The sequence below is a fragment of the Cebus imitator genome, unplaced genomic scaffold, assembly GCF_001604975.1.
Source record: "Cebus imitator isolate Cc_AM_T3 unplaced genomic scaffold, Cebus_imitator-1.0 Scaffold64, whole genome shotgun sequence".
Classification (NCBI taxonomy): Eukaryota; Metazoa; Chordata; class Mammalia; order Primates; family Cebidae; genus Cebus; species Cebus imitator.
The window spans coordinates 6115656-6130887 of NW_016107379.1; the positions used below are offsets into that span (position 1 = coordinate 6115656).

At 50.6% G+C, this 15232-nt stretch overlaps 1 protein-coding gene across 1 annotated transcript in view; it reads right to left on the reverse strand.

The window, feature by feature from the left end:
• Positions 1 to 39: 39 nt before the first annotated feature.
• Positions 40 to 15232, reverse strand: part of COL27A1 (collagen type XXVII alpha 1 chain) — a 157880-nt gene continuing 142687 nt past the window's right edge. Inside the window, exons 53-64 of the mRNA XM_037739202.1 lie at positions 11859 to 11912; positions 11275 to 11337; positions 10864 to 10917; positions 10668 to 10703; positions 10524 to 10541; positions 10273 to 10308; positions 9866 to 9892; positions 7347 to 7412; positions 5308 to 5476; positions 3874 to 3983; positions 2207 to 2425; positions 40 to 1025 (exon numbers count right to left, since the gene is read on the reverse strand). Coding sequence (XP_037595130.1) covers positions 879 to 1025; positions 2207 to 2425; positions 3874 to 3983; positions 5308 to 5476; positions 7347 to 7412; positions 9866 to 9892; positions 10273 to 10308; positions 10524 to 10541; positions 10668 to 10703; positions 10864 to 10917; positions 11275 to 11337; positions 11859 to 11912 — 999 coding nt within the window. The 3' untranslated portion in view covers positions 40 to 878. The remainder of the gene's footprint in view (positions 1026 to 2206; positions 2426 to 3873; positions 3984 to 5307; positions 5477 to 7346; positions 7413 to 9865; positions 9893 to 10272; positions 10309 to 10523; positions 10542 to 10667; positions 10704 to 10863; positions 10918 to 11274; positions 11338 to 11858; positions 11913 to 15232) is intronic.

Here is a 15232-nt window from a genome sequence, read left to right on the forward strand (position 1 = left end):
CCTCCTTAGCAGATTACCTGATGAGCACAAGGGTGATGCCCTCCTTAGCAGATTACCTGATGAGCACAAGGGTGATGCTAGGAAAATTCAAAAATTCCCCAAACTTTGTCATTTGGAGGAGAGAGAGAGAGAGATGTGGATGATACCCCACATCCAAAAGTTTCTTCAAAGTCTGTGGCAAAATAATGGTAGCACCTTCAGAATCTTAAATAGGGTTTTTCTTTTTCCTTAAAAAAATCATATACACTACGAGAGACAACTGCGAGCACCAGCGATTTCACAGTGGGAGGTAGCAAACGTGGGCACCCCCAGCCCGAGGATCTCGCCGCTTCCCACGCCTGGCCGCTCCTTCCCATCCTCTCAACAATTTCCCAGGGGAAAAAAATAGTAACGCACCTTCTTTGTGGTTGTTTAAATAATATATATATATATACTTCTGTCTTTCCTTTTCTCCTTTTTTCATGTCTCCTTTCTAATATTGCACATCAATAGCTCCCTAGCAGGGACCAGCTGACGAGATGCCCCCTTCCCTCAAGTTGGCTTGAATGTGGGGCTCTTTGGGCAGGAAGCTGGGGAGGGAAGGGGGTGGCCGTAGAGCTGAGAGACAGGCCATGGGGCTCAGGCAGGTTGCAGGTCCAGCTTGCTCTGGCTGGCTCTTTGGTTGGTCTTTGGGGCTAAGCTGGGATCCACTGTTCCCAAGGACACACTATCCCCTCCTATCCCCACCCACTTCTACTGGGCAGACAACAGCTGGGGTCTGCCCAAGGACACTTGGGCAGGGGAGCTGCCTCTCCTGGAGCCATCTGTTCCTCGGCACCCTCCCCTTGCCTCTTCCTCTTCCTCCTCCACGAGGCCTAGAGGGGCCAAGAGGTCAGAGGTCAGAGGAAGCACGCAGGTCCAACTTCCAGGCGGTACTGCTTCCCTGATGAGGCAGGAGGGAGGTTGTCCACACTGACAATGGGCAGCTGTTGGGGGTCTTGGGTCCGGAAGGTGAAGAGCGTCTGATGCCAGCGGCCATCTTGGACCTGAGGGCGCAAGGGAAAGTGCGCATGTACATCCATCGTGGTTCTCATCATATGTCATGAGCATTTTCTCTTCCATCTTTCCTCACCATTTTCAATGGCCAGACCGTATTTCACTGTAGCAATGACCTATGTGGCACATTTAGATTGCTTCCACTTTTTTTATTCTTATAAGTAATGCTGTCATGAACATCACTATAACTAAACCTATGTTCACGTTCTTATTTCCCTGGAACAAATTCTAGAAGTATTGTTCTAGAATTGCTAGATCAAAAAACAAGTACATCTCTTATGTGTGTGTGTATATGTGTGTGTGTGTGTATATATATATATACACACACACATATATCATATATATCTATATATATTATATATATTATTTATTTTTTCAGTAAGTTTTTGGGGAAAGGTGGTGATTGCTTACATGAATAAGTTATTTAGTGGTGATTTCTGAGATTCTGATGCACCCGTCACCTGAGCAGTGTACACTGAACCCAATAGTCTTTTATCCCTCACCCCCTCCCACCCTCTCCCCAAGTCCCCAAAGTCCATCATGCCATTCTTATGCCTTTCTGTCCTCATAGCTTAGCTCCCCCCAAAAATCAGTACATTTCTAAGGTTTTGGATACATATGAGAGCTGCTATCCAGAAAACCTCTACCAACTTATTTTTTCCAATAGCTTCATGCGAGATTGTTGGTTTCCCCACACCCTCACGAATACTGTGTAGTATTATCAGTTTTGTTTCATCTTACGAAACTGACTGTTGCCTTTTCTCAACTTTCTGTCTTCCCCTCCCCTGACAACCTATCCCATTCAGGGCATTTGAAAATGACCAAAAAATAGAATGGGAAGAAACTAGCCTGACTTGGGTGGGAGCAGGGAGAGGAAATATCTCTTCTTTGAAAGAGCCTCACAAGCAAGTATAGCATCTACTAGCCTGAAGAATTTTTACCAGCCCAGACCTCCCGTCGGGGCTTCCCAGAAAGGAAAGTGAGTATAAACAATTTTAGAAAACTGTTCTAATAATATTACACAAAGATAAAATTGTATCTGTCACATTAATATATTATGGTATAAAAATGTTAGATATAATCTTATAAGAGAAACACATTTTTCCAAACAATTTTTTTCCAGTTGTCCCCATATGAAGGGACAGAGCCTAGGAGGTGCTCTGAGAGTTACCTTGCAGCCATCCATGGACACCTCGGGCCGGAACTGACCCCCAGCCTCAAAAATCTGTCCGTTCCAGGCCCGGAAGCGCACAGCCTGCTTGGCTGGGGTCTGCCCAGTGCCCTCCTGCCACACGGTCATGTTAAGGCAGTGGATGGTGATGTGCTGGGTCACCTCGGAGCTTAGCAGGTGCAGGAAATTCATCTGGACCCGGCTGATGGCAAACTCGACCTGTGGGGAAGCCACAGCGGTGAGTCAGCTCAGGCTGGGCGGCACCCTCGCCTGAGCATTTCCTGCCTCTCTATGGAGGGAACAGGGATGGGCCCTTTCCTGGCAATGTTCCCAGACATGTGCCCACTTGATAGACAGGGAAACTGAGGTCTGTGTGAGCTGGTCTCACAGGTTCTTGGCTGTGTAAGCAGAGAAGTCCTGCCTAACTCAGAGCCAGAGCTTTGAGGGTCCCAATGTCATCCAATCCATTCTCCCACAGTATGGGTGGTCTTCGGGGCTGAGCTAGGATCCAGGGGCCCAGCGAGGAAGAGGGTTTTGCCCAAGGTTGAGAGGCTCATGGAGTGTAGAGGAAATGAGAGGAGCTTTCTAGACCCTTCCTAAGTACAAGATCCCTGGGAGGTGGGGTGGGGTGCTGCTGGAAATGGCAGACCCAAGAACAAATGATGGGACAGGATTGGTGGCTCTGGCGCTTTCCCACACAGAGCACAGCCTCGCCCTGCCATTGTTTCTGATGGGGAAGGTGACCCAGTTGGGCACTCATGCCACCATTCCAGGCACCAACTCCGGCCTCACCCATCTGCCAGGCAGGTTTGCTGCATGACCCCCAAACGTTTGAGTCACCAAGGAAGAGAGCCTGTGGATGTCACCAAGTCCCTGCCGGATTGTAGCTGGAGTCCCTGGAGCTCTGGCTGCAGGGGCAGTCGTGATTCTGACCTCCCTGTCCTGGCTCAGGGCCTGGCACATGATAGGGACCCACCAAAGACCTGGCGACTGGCTGGCTGCCTCACCTAGAGATCCTCAAACTGCCAGTCTGACCCGGTCAGCACAGGGCATCTCCCAGAGCCTCCCCAGGGGGTGTGGGGATAAAATGGGACGGTTCCCCTCCCCGGCAGACAGGGCAGCTTCTTGCTGTGGAATAAACTGCCCCCAAATTCAGAAGGCCTAACGGAACTACAGACCCACGATCCACTGAGGATCCCTGCCACATTCCACTGCTGCCACCTGCCTTGGTTCGTTGTTGAGTGGCCCTATACCATCTAAAATGCTCAGGCATTGAACCTAACTTAAGTATCTGCATACACAAGTCATGCAACATGCTTCAGATGAGCATCATACTCCTTTCCCCTTTTATTTCATGCTGATGAGTCATGGTTTCCCAAGCCAGGCCAGCCTGGCCAACTGCTCTGCTTTAGACATTAGGCAGAAGATTCTATGTAAAGGAAGAATCATCAGCATCACACAACTCAAAAGGGTCTGGAAACCACACATTAGTTCAACTCACTCCCAATTTATAGATAAGGAAACAGTCTTGGAAGGAGGAGGTGACTTTCTCAAGGCCACGAAGTCAGACAGGCACAGCTCAGAACAGAAGCTGGGTTGGTTGTGGGCCAGGGCAAGCTGGGGATAAAGAGGGTCAGCCTGGGGGCAGTGTGGGAGCTGATGGGTACCTTGGAGGCCGTGATGGGCTTGAGACACGTCTGTCCACCGTGTGTAAAGTTGCAGGAGACTTCGATGGTGTCGGACGAGCAGCCAAGGTTTGGATCCACCCAGTAGGTACCTGCGGGCAGCGTGGGAGGAGGTGATGTATGTATCTGGGGAAGAGCCCAAGATAGACCCTGTATCTCGTGACCTGCCGAGCCCCAGGTGAGCATGAAGTCAGGGTAGGTAGGCAGAAGAGGGATTCTATGAGCCAAGAGATGGAAGGACACCTTCTGGGCAGCGCTCACAGCTGGTAGAGCCCCCAGAGCAGGGGCCACATGGCTGTGTACTTCCCTGTGTTGCTACTGGGATGTGTCCATTTCACAGAGGAGACAATTGATGTTGAGAGAGGCTGGGCCACTTGCACATGGGATTGGGGAATCACCTAGTTGAATGGATTCTTCGAGGCCTAGGACTCCTCCTAGGGTCTGCCAGGGGAGGGTGGGAGTCAGGGCTCCCACCCCATCAGCCAGCACTGCTGCTCACATCTGGTTTCCCCACTGGGATTTTCAGGAAGCCAAAGCCTTTGCGGCTCAAGAGTGGGACAACCGGCCAGGCACGGTGGCACACGCCTGTAATCCCAGCACTTTGGGAGGCCGAGGCAGGCAGATCACAAGGTCAAGAAATCAAGACCATCCTGGCCAATATGAAGCCCCTTCTTTACTAAATATACAGAAATTATCTGGGCATGTTGGCCTGCATCTGTAATCCCAGCTACTCCGGAGGCTGAGGCAGGAGAATTGCTTGAACCCAGGAGGCAGAGGTTGCAGTGAGCTGAGATTGCGGCACTGCACTCCAGCCTGGTGACAGAGTGAGACTCTGTCTAAAAAAAAAAGAGTGGACAACCAGCCATCAGGTCCCAGCTGCCTGTGCAGAGGAGGTAAGGGCGGCTCGGGATAGGGCCATGGCTTGCCCCAGCTCACAGAGCAACTTTGAGGCAGGGCTGACATTGGAACTCAGGTCTGTCTGCCTCCACAGCTCATCCTTCACATCACATCAGCTCACAGATGAGAGGGTACAGTCCTCACTCTCAGAAAGGGGGAAAATTCTGGCTCACCCAAGAACCTGTGACATGATGGACCGCCGGGGGCAGGGACTCCTGCAGCCTCAGGGGCTTTTTTTCTGCCAAAGCTCTTGCCTCTTTGCACTGAAATGGTCGCCCACAGCATGTCGATCCAGGGGCTCTGGAAGGGTGGGACCTCTCCTCTGCATTCCCCACACCCCAGGAAGCACAAAGTTTGATATGCTGTGAGGCTCAGTGATTGTTGAGTGAATAAATGACTGCCCAGGTATCTGTCTTGCTGAGGACAAAAACTCAGCCAAAACGAGCCAAAAATCAATATTCCCCCTGCCCCAGCTCACGGATGCCCAGCGCCCCCACCCTGGGCAGGAAGCCTTCTCACCGTCCACCATCTTCTGCTCACAGTCCATGAGGTCCCTGCAGACCCGGGCGGGGTTCTCTTTGGTGCCCAGGGGCGTCTTAATGCTCTGGATGAGGTTGCTGAGGTAGTGTAAGGTTTTAAAGATCTCTCCTCCCTGGTCCAGCACCAGCCGGTCCGGATAGCTATAACCCTGTCACGAGGAGAGGGTGGCCATTGGGACCTGAGGATCCTGGTCCAGCCTGGGGTCCAAGCCTCCACAGCCCCAGGTTCTCACGACCTAGGAGATATCTCGGATCCACGGGTCATGGCTGGAGCAGGGGTTGGGTTTCTCTCTATTTTGCAGATGAGAAAACTGGGGCCAGGGACAAGGTGCAGGAGGAAGGGCTGTCATGATGGCCCAGAGGCTTGAAAAGAGCTCAGGGTCAGACCATGTTCTCTGATATGGGACAGGCAGAACCCTGTGAATAAGGCAGGTGAGGGTGCCTGGGACACTCGGCAGCGGCCCCCCATCTCTATCTGCAAAGAGTCTGAAGGAAGCGGAGGTGCAGGGAGGAGATGACCTGGGGGGCACCCAGCCCCCACTGGGCTCCCATGGGCCTCTGTGAGGCACCAGGAGACAGAACTGGGGCCAGCAGGCACCAGTGCGGGGAGGAGACTTGAGGTCAGAGAAGGAGCAGATCTCCACTAGGGGGCAGGAGGGAACCACAGAGTGCTAAAGAGTGGGACATTCAGGGTCACCCTGACCAGACTCCTCCTGCACACCCCTTAAGCCTCAGCTTCCAGAGTTACAAATCAGAGCTAAAGAAACCCTCCTTCCTCTGGGAGTGGAAGAGGTCACGTCTGTGCATGCATGCGCATGCGTGTGAGTGCGTGCATGCGTGTGCGCATGTGTGTGCGTACATGCACTTGTGTCAGAGACCGGCAGCCGCTCACCCGATCCATTTCTTCTGCCTGGACAGACTACATTCCCAGCCTCTTTTGTGCTTTAGCCGATGGGATAGAAGTGGAGCGTTGCCAACCCCGCAGAGGCCTGGCCCAGAGACCCTCCTGCACAATTCTCTACACTCTCTTCCCCCCGTGGTGCCTCCTCCTGGTGTGGAGTGACGTTGGGGGCCATGTGTAGGAGAGGAAGAGGGCAGAGCCCCTGGCAGGTAGCCAAGGTCTCTCATCAACAAGCCAATTAACTTTCATGTGCACAAGAAATAAACCTCGACTCCACTGCCATTGCAGAGTGGGGAGGAGGTGCTTGATACACCGAGCCGCTTTCCTTAATAATGTTAAGGATGTTCCCGGTCAGTGCTCTCCTGGGATGCAGCATCACTGGCCTCTAGAGGCGGAAGGAAACGCTTCCCTTCTCCAGCCGCACTGCATCCTGGGCGTCCCTCTCTCTTTCCACTGACCTCTGCAGGCAGACGGTAAGAGGCTCATCCATGATCTCCCCCAACTCTAGACTGTGAGTCCTGAGAAAGCCAAGGCTGTGACTGCGCACTATCTGTCTCAGCATCCAGCACAGGGAACAAATAAACAGAAATGTTGGTAGGAGATCTGAGCTGGGAGCAGTGAGTTCCTCGTCATGCAAAGGAGGCCAGGCTGCAAAGAGGGCTCCCGACAGACGCTGGACTAGAGAACGTGGGGGTCCCTTCTCAGCCTGGAGTCTTGGAGCTGAGTCGACCACAGGCCAGGGTCTTAGCAGAGCCCCGTGGGCTAACCATGAGCTTCTTGCTCCTGGAGAAACGTGGGGGTGATTTCTGGGAAGCTGCTGTGGGCGCTGGGCTCAGGCAAGCTTCTCGCCCTGACCCCAGCCAGCAAGAGCTCAGAGACGCTGAGAGGCCTCCGGAGAAAGCTCAAGGGCTCCGGGCCTGTTTCCGGCCATGGGACCTTGGACTCACTGCCCATTCTGAGCCTCCATACCAACCCCCGTTTGTGGATGCAAGATGCCACCAAGACCAGAACTCTGAAATGCTCCATGCAGGCCACACAGAGGGCAGTGACCACACGTGGGCCATTATATTTATTTGTGTTTCTTCCAGGAAGGGACCCCATGTGGGGAGAGCTCCTACCTCTGGTCTGAGTCCTCCGTTGGTGTCCATCCACGTCTGGAAAGCTGCCCCAAGGTCATCGTGTTGCTGTGCAGGGAAAAGACAGGTATGCATCCTGTCCCCCCAGGGTTCTCTATACTCCTCAAGTGGGAGCCCCGGGGCCATATTCCCTGGCAGGACCTTGGCCAAGTCATTTGCCCTCTGTGGAACTCTCTGTCCTTCCTCCCTTTGCAGACAGTCACAGCGACCCTGCCTTTCCCTTTCCCCAGGTCCTCTGACAGCTCCCTGTGGCCCTCAGGATTAAGTTCAAACCCCTCAACATGGTTATAAGACCCAGTCTGAACCCTGTGATCTTGAGTCATGTCTCTTTCCTCTCCCCCATATGTGCTCTGGCTCCAGCCACACTATAGTACTTCCAAGTTCCTAAAGGCCACGCTCTGTCTGGCCGTGGGGCCTTTGTGCACGCTGTTCTCGTCACCTGGGGGCCTTGTCCCTCCCTCCAATGCACCATCTGGCTATCTTCTACACCAGTGGTTCCCAAGCAGCGGTGACAACGACCCCCAGGGGATATTTGGCCATATCTGGAGACAGTTTGGTTGTTCAAGCTCGGGGAGGGGTTACTACTTGCATCTCATGGTTAGAGGCCAGGAATTCTGCTAAACATCCTCTGGGACTGTCACTCACCGCAAAGAGTTATGCAAATGTCAACTGCACTGTGTCTCAGAAAACCTGCCCTAGACTCATCCTATAGATGTCAGTTGTGATGCGAAGCCTCTCTGGAGGCTTCCGACTCCAGGCTAAGAAGAGGGAGGCCCCCTTTCTCTATGCCTTCAGTCTCCTTGTTTCTCGTTTGACTTGCACTATAATGGTCTAATATAACTTTCTACCCCCAACCCTAGCACCGGGCTTGGCAGAGGCATGGCTGTGGTCTTGCCATGAAATAGCAACAGCCCAGGCCTGGGGTCTGGAACCCGGACTCTAGGGCTGCTCCTCAGGGTCAAGCCCCAGACCTGCCACTTGCTAACTGCATCATCTGGGGAAAGCTGCTTAACTCCTTTCTTCAGTTTTTTCATCTTGAAAATGGACCTGATAATACAACTCTCTCACAAGAACTGCTGAAAGGAACTCATGAAAAGCACCCGTAGCCCAGGTGCAGTGGCTCACACCTGTAATCCCAGCACTTTGGGAGGCCGAGGCGGGAGGATCGCTTGAGGTCAGGAGTTCAAGACCAGCCTGGCCGTCACGGTGAAAGCCCTTCTCTACTAAAATACAAAAATTATCTGGGCGTGGTGGTGCATGGCTATAATACCAACTACTGGGGAGGCTAAGGCAGGAGAATCGCTTGAACCTGGGAGGAGGAGGTTGCAGTGAGATAAGATTGTACCACTGCACTCCAGCCTGGGCGACAGAGCAAGACTGCATCTCAAAAAAAAAAAAAAAAGGAGAGCACCTTAGCACTGGACAAGTACTCAATCAGTATTAGTGACTACTCCAAAAATCCAAAACCCTCTAATTTTCTGTGTTTCCTGGATCTTTTTATTTTCTTTACCTTTCTTTCTTACTGATGAGAAGGACAAGGGAAGGCTGCAGAGGAGAGGCCAGGGCTGTCACTCTGTCTTTGAGGATGGTGCAGATGGTGTCTTTGAGGGAGGGGCAGTGAGAGCAGACAGGAGAACAGAGGTTCTGTGACGCCTGGCCTGAGGGCTCCTGCTGCATTCAGTCTCTCCTCAAGGCTATACCTGGGACGCTGTGGGGTCCTGATGGCAACAGTCGTCCAGCCACCGTGCAATAGTAAAATGGGGCTGGACTCGCCACAGGGCTTGGGAGGAGTCATGCTCTCGGACAGGACCACAGCGGCCACCAGGGAGGAACGCAGGGGCCCCAATCTGCCCCCTGGCCCAACTTTCTTTATTTTTTCTTTTTGAGACAGTCTTGCTCTGTTGCCCAGGCTGGAGTGCAATGGTGTGATCTCGGCTCACTGCAGCCTCCACCTCCCGGGTTCAAGTGATTCTGCTGCCTAAGCCTTCCCTGTAGCTAGGATTACAGGTGCCACCTACCACACCTGGCTAATTTCGTATTTTTAGTAGAGATGGGGTTTTGCCATGTTGGCCAGGCTGGTCTCAAGCTACTGACCTCAGGTGATCCGCCCACCTTGGCCTCCCAAAGTGCTGGGATTACAGGCACGAGTCACCATGCCCGGCCCCAACTCTCTTTGGATTCAGAATCTGAGATGTAAGGACTCTTGCAGTCAGCCCATGTGTGTAGAGTACACAGATAGGACCATGACCCCAGTGACCGGAGCATCTTCCTGAATTCACAGTCAGGGGCACATCAAAAACTTAGGTTTCCTGCCTCCTGGCCCAGGGCTCTTTAAGTTGCTTCCAGGTCCAAGTCTCCAGTATGAAGTAACAAAAGGACATGGGCATCCTTAGGCCCAGCTTAAGGCTCTAGGCACTGGGGCCAGAGAGGGCCAGCAGCCTCTTCCCCTGAACCCTTTAGGCCTTACCCCAGGTAGGCAGAAGAGAATGTTTCCAACTTACAAATTGGATAGAACGCCCTGGAGGACCCTGTAAAAGAAGACAGCAGGTCAGTTAAATGCTGGGGACAGTGTGCTGGAATCTGGGAGGGTATCAGGAGACCGGGGAGGCCATTAAAGCATGGAGGGCCCACCAACCTACCCTCTGCTCTCCCGGAGGCCTGGCAGGCCCCACTGGGCTGGTCTATACTTTTCTGGAGGCCTGGCCCCCTAGGTGTTACCCCATGTTGGCAAAGGTGAATGTTCAGGGCTGTCCTATACTCTCCTAGGAGTCTGTGGGCTACAAGAAGCATGTGAGCCCTGTGAGGTTCAGGGTCAAGGCTTAGTCTGCCGGTGAAGCCTTGGGTCTCCTTCAAAGGAACCCCTCTCCTGCCCCCAGGAGTCCCAGATGCACCCAGCACCGTTACCTACCGGGGGGCCGGGCCGCCCTCTGGGGCCGGGAGGACCCTGGGGGAACAGGAGAAGAAGAGTGAGCTCTGGTCCACAGGGTCTTCATCTCTCCCCATCCCAGTCCCTCCTCAGGCAGACCTGAGACTCAGGGACAATGGTTCCTCTGGCACTGACGGATGACGGAGGTCCACAGGGAGACCATGTGCCACCGGGCGAACCCAGGGTGCTCACCCCACACCCCGCCCCATAGCCCTCACACCCAGCCCACTCACCCTCGGACCTTGCAATCCCTGGAGGGAGACAGAAGCAGGGGAGAGAGTTAGGGAACCTGGCTAAGCCCTGGCCCCACCCTGTAAGCCCACTCCTCCCCCCTCCCCCGCAGCGTTGCGCCCCTCAGCCCCAGCCCATCCACTTACCCAGTCCCCACGGCTGCCTTTGTCACCCTTCGGACCCTGCAACAAATCATGGCCCAGTGAGGCAGGGCCCAGAGGGGAATCCCCATTTCCAGATGGGGAAACTGAGGCTTAGACTGGCACTGAGTCACAGAGAGACAATCTGAAGGTAGGAAGGCAAGGGGACCCAGGATCCTTCCTGCCCAGCCCCCACACATACCGGGAGTCCCGAAGGTCCCAGGATTCCAAGGGGCCCAATGATGCCTTCCTTTCCCTAAAGGAGAGAGAAAGGTTCTTGTGTCCTTGTCCCAGGGTCTGGGGTCCAAGGGAGTGGAAGGGAGATCGTCTGAGGCAGGCCCAGGCCATGCATCTCCTGAGCCCCTCCTGTGTGCCTAGGGGTGGGCTTCAAGAGTGGGGCGAGGGGAGGAAGCGTGGAAGGAGAGAAGGATGGCAGCTGAGCTGGCGGGAATGGCAGGAGTGGTGTGAAGCGGGGAACCAAGCCTGTGGGCAGAGAGGGCTCAAGAGTCAAGGAGCAAGAGGAGGATGAAGACAGGTGCCCAGCCAGCTGATAGCCGGCCAACCTTGAGCCTAGAATGACCATCCCTGCTGCGACAGCAGGCAGGGGACTCACCATCAAGCCAGGCGGCCCCCGAGGGCCCTGGATGCCTTTGAAGCCGATGTCTCCAGGGGGGCCCTGTGGGAGGCAGAGAAAGGGCCATCTGTACTTGGCAGCTACTGGGTAAAGGGCCCCTGCAGCTCCCTCGCCCCTGGAGTCTGCCAACCTCCACCTTCCCTGTCAAGAGAGGCCTTACCTGAGAGGCCCCAGAAGGGGTAAGAAACACCCACAGTAATTATTCAGCAGGTGCCAGCAGCAGGCTGGCTCAGTACTGTGTGGCGTCTGCCTCTGGTCTTTATTTTTGCAACAGATTTCTACTATCATTGCTCCCATTTTACAGATGAGGAAACCAAGGCTTAAAGAGACTAAATGACTTGCCCAAGGCACAGAGTAGGTAATTGTGTAGCTGAGCTTGGAACCTAGGTCTGCTGGAGTAGGTACCAGGGGATGAGGGTGTTCATCCCTGATTCTGGGTGTTCCAGATTGGGTATTCCAGCCAATGTTTTAAGTGCCCCATGACTATTTGCTGAATGAATAAATGAACAAATGGGGTGAATGGATGGGACCCCAGAGGAATGGTGAGCAGTGGGAGTCCGTACCTTGGGTCCAAAGAGACCTGCCATTCCTGGGAAGCCCATCTCGCCAGAGTCGCCCTGCGGGGAGAACAGGAAGCAATGGAGTGAGTGAGGTCATAGCCGTCATGTCCTGCCAGTCACCCAGGTCCTCAGGGCCTGCCTTTTCCCTCTCGGCCTGTCCAGGGTGATCAAGTGAGTGTGGACAGGTCACAAATTAGATGCCAGTCCTCCCGGGCTCCGAGGGGAGCCTGTGCTCTCCATCAGATGAGAGAGCAGAGCCTGGATCAGGATTCCACAGGGGAGGCTCTGCAACACTGGGGAGCTCCTGTCCCAAGTCTTCACGGGACAGAATAAAAGGGCCCGCAGCCGCCTCCCACGGGTCGGAAATGCTCTGTTAAGGAATGATCCCCTAAAAATAACCCCATTCACTGAAGGCCTGCTACGTGCCAGATGTTTTGCCGGTACCACCACACCTGCATGCTCCCAGGGACACACCATGTCCCCTGTTCACAGATGAGGAAACTGAGGCTCAGAGAGGGCAGGAACTTGCTGAAAGTCACACAGACAGCATGTCGTGGACTGTGCTAGATTCAGACCCGGGGTAAACAATTCAAGGGACCTTCGGCCTCCTCTCCTGACTCCTGCTCCCAATCTTGCAAGAGGTTAGGAGAGCAATCAGCAAGGGGGGAATGCTGGGGCCTGTGCCAAGAAGGGAGAGCTGGGGGCCCCTGGGGACAGAGGAGCCTGCCATTATTGCACATTCTTGGGGCTTGGCCTTCAAGCTCATGAGCAGAAAGCCATAAGTAGTTAGAATCTCCTAGCCTAATATTATAAGACCAGTAGCAAGCCACTTCCCTCTACTGAGCCTCAGTTTCCTCATCTGTAAAATAGGATAATACGTCATCTTGCTCCCAAAAGGGCTGGAAGGATGCAATGCAAGACCCGGTGCTGATGCAGGTAGGCTGAGGGGTCAGGCTTCAGAAGGGTTCCATGTAATCTAAATTCTGTTCATTTTTCAAAGATAATAGCTTTATTGAGCTACTGGTGATTCTCTTGGTGGTTCTGATTTGTCTTAAAAATGCTTGTTGGATATTTGTGTATCTCCTTTGGAAAAAATGTCTACTTGAATACTTGGTCCATTTTAAATTTGGATTGTCTTTTTATTCTTGAGTTGTAAGGGTTCTTTATAGATTAGAAATACACATTCCTTGTGTATGGCTTGTAAATATTTTCATCCATGCTGTGGGTTTTTCCACTGTCTTGATGGTACCTTCTGAAGCACAGAAGTTTTTGATTTTGAGGAAGTCCAATCTGTTTTTCTTTTTTTGCTTGTGCTTTTGGGGTCACATTTAAGGAACTATTGCCTAATACAAGGTTATAAAGATTTGTTTTTTGTTTTCTCCTAGGATTTGTACAGTTTTAGCCTTCACATTTTGGTCTATAATTCATTTTTGTTAATTTTTGCCTGCGGTATGAAGCAGGGGTCCAACTTACTTCTTTGGTATGTGGATATGTGATTGTGTGATTGTCTTAGCACTGTTTATTTGAAAAAAATTCTTCTCCCATTCAATTGTCCTAGCACTCTTGTTAAAAATCGAAGGACATAAATGTAAGGGTTTATTTCTGTTTTCATTAGTATAGTTTTGTAATAAGTTTTTTAATTGGGAAGTGTGAATTGTCCAACTTTGATCTTTTTTAAAGATCAAAATTTTGGTTATTCTGGGCCATTTGCATTTCCATATGAATTTTAGGATCAATTTATCAGATTTTGTTAAAAACTCAGCTTGGATTTTGATAGGGATTATATTTCATCTGTAGCTTTGTTTGTAGTAAGTACAGCTATCTTAACCACGCTAAGTCTTCTGATCCACGAATATGGGATGTCTTTCCATTTATTTATTTATTTATTTTAATTTCATCAACATTTTGAATTTCTCGGTGAACATGTCTTGCACTTTTTTTTTTTTTTTTTAAGTTAGGGTCTTGAGATGTTGCCTAGGCTGGACTTGAACTCCTGGGCTCAAGAGATTCTCCCATTTTAGCCTCCTCAGTAGCTGGGGCTATAGGCACATACCACCATGCCCAGCTTCCTGCCCTTCTTTTATTAGATTTATTCCTATTTTATTCTCTTTGGTGCTATTATAAATGGAAATGTTTTCAAATTTCATTTTTGAATTGTTCATTGTTAGTATATAGAAATATGATTGATGTTTTTATGTTATATATACAAATGGTATTTTTGTATATTGATCTTGTATACTGCAGCTTTGGTTTATTAGTTCTAATAATTTTGTTCTATGGATCTTTTACTATTTTCCATATACAAGATCATGTCATTTGTGAACAGAGAGTGTTACTTCTTCCTTTCAAATCTATTTCAGTACAATATTGAATAGAAGTGGTAACAATGGACATCCTTGGCTTGTTCCTGATCTTGAGGGAAGTGTTCAGTCTTCTACTGTTAACTATGATGATACCTGTGGGATTTTCATAGATATTTTTTATCAGGCTGAGGATGTTCCCTTCTGTCCCTAGGTTGTGTGATTGTTGCCGTTTTTATCATCAAAGGGTGTTGAATTTTGTCCAATGCTTTTTCTGCATCTATTAAGATGACTGTATAATGTTTGTCCTTTATTTTATTAATATGGTGTATTACATTGATTGATTTCCAAATGTTGAACCAGCTTTGCATTTCTAGGATAAATCTTACTTTGTCATGGTGTAGAAGAATCCTTTAGGCATATTGCTGAATTTGGCTTTCTAATATTTTATTAAGGATTTTTGTGTCTGCATTCACAAGGCTTATTTGTCGGTTGGTATCCTTCTCGTGGTGTCTTTTTCTGGTTGGGGTATCAGGATAATACTGGCTTCACAGAGCCAGTTGTGAGATGTCCTATCTGTTCATTTTCGCACTCTGATGGCTGTGTCCTATATACCCAACAGGTGCAAAGAAGGGGTAATTTAAAAAACAGTCTTACTAAAGTAAAACTGAAGATAAACAACTGTACTATTTAAATTGTATAATCTGACTCATTTTGACATATCTGTGTACACCCATGTAACTGTCATGACAACCAAGACAAAGTTTCCTCACACCCTCTTGTAATCTTTCTTTCCCGCCTACTCTCCCATCTCCAGGAACCACTGATCGATTTTCTTTCCATGCAGAACAGTTTGCATTTCCTATAATTTTTAAAAATGAAACCACACAGTATACACTATTTTTTATCTGAGTTCTTTCACTCAGCCTAATTATCTTGAGAATCATCCATGTTGTTGTATATGTCAATAGTTCAGTCCATTTACTGATAAATAGTATTCCATTGTATAAACATACTATACTTTATTCACCTGCTGATATACTTTTGAGTTTTTTTTTTTTTTTTTTTTTTTTTTTT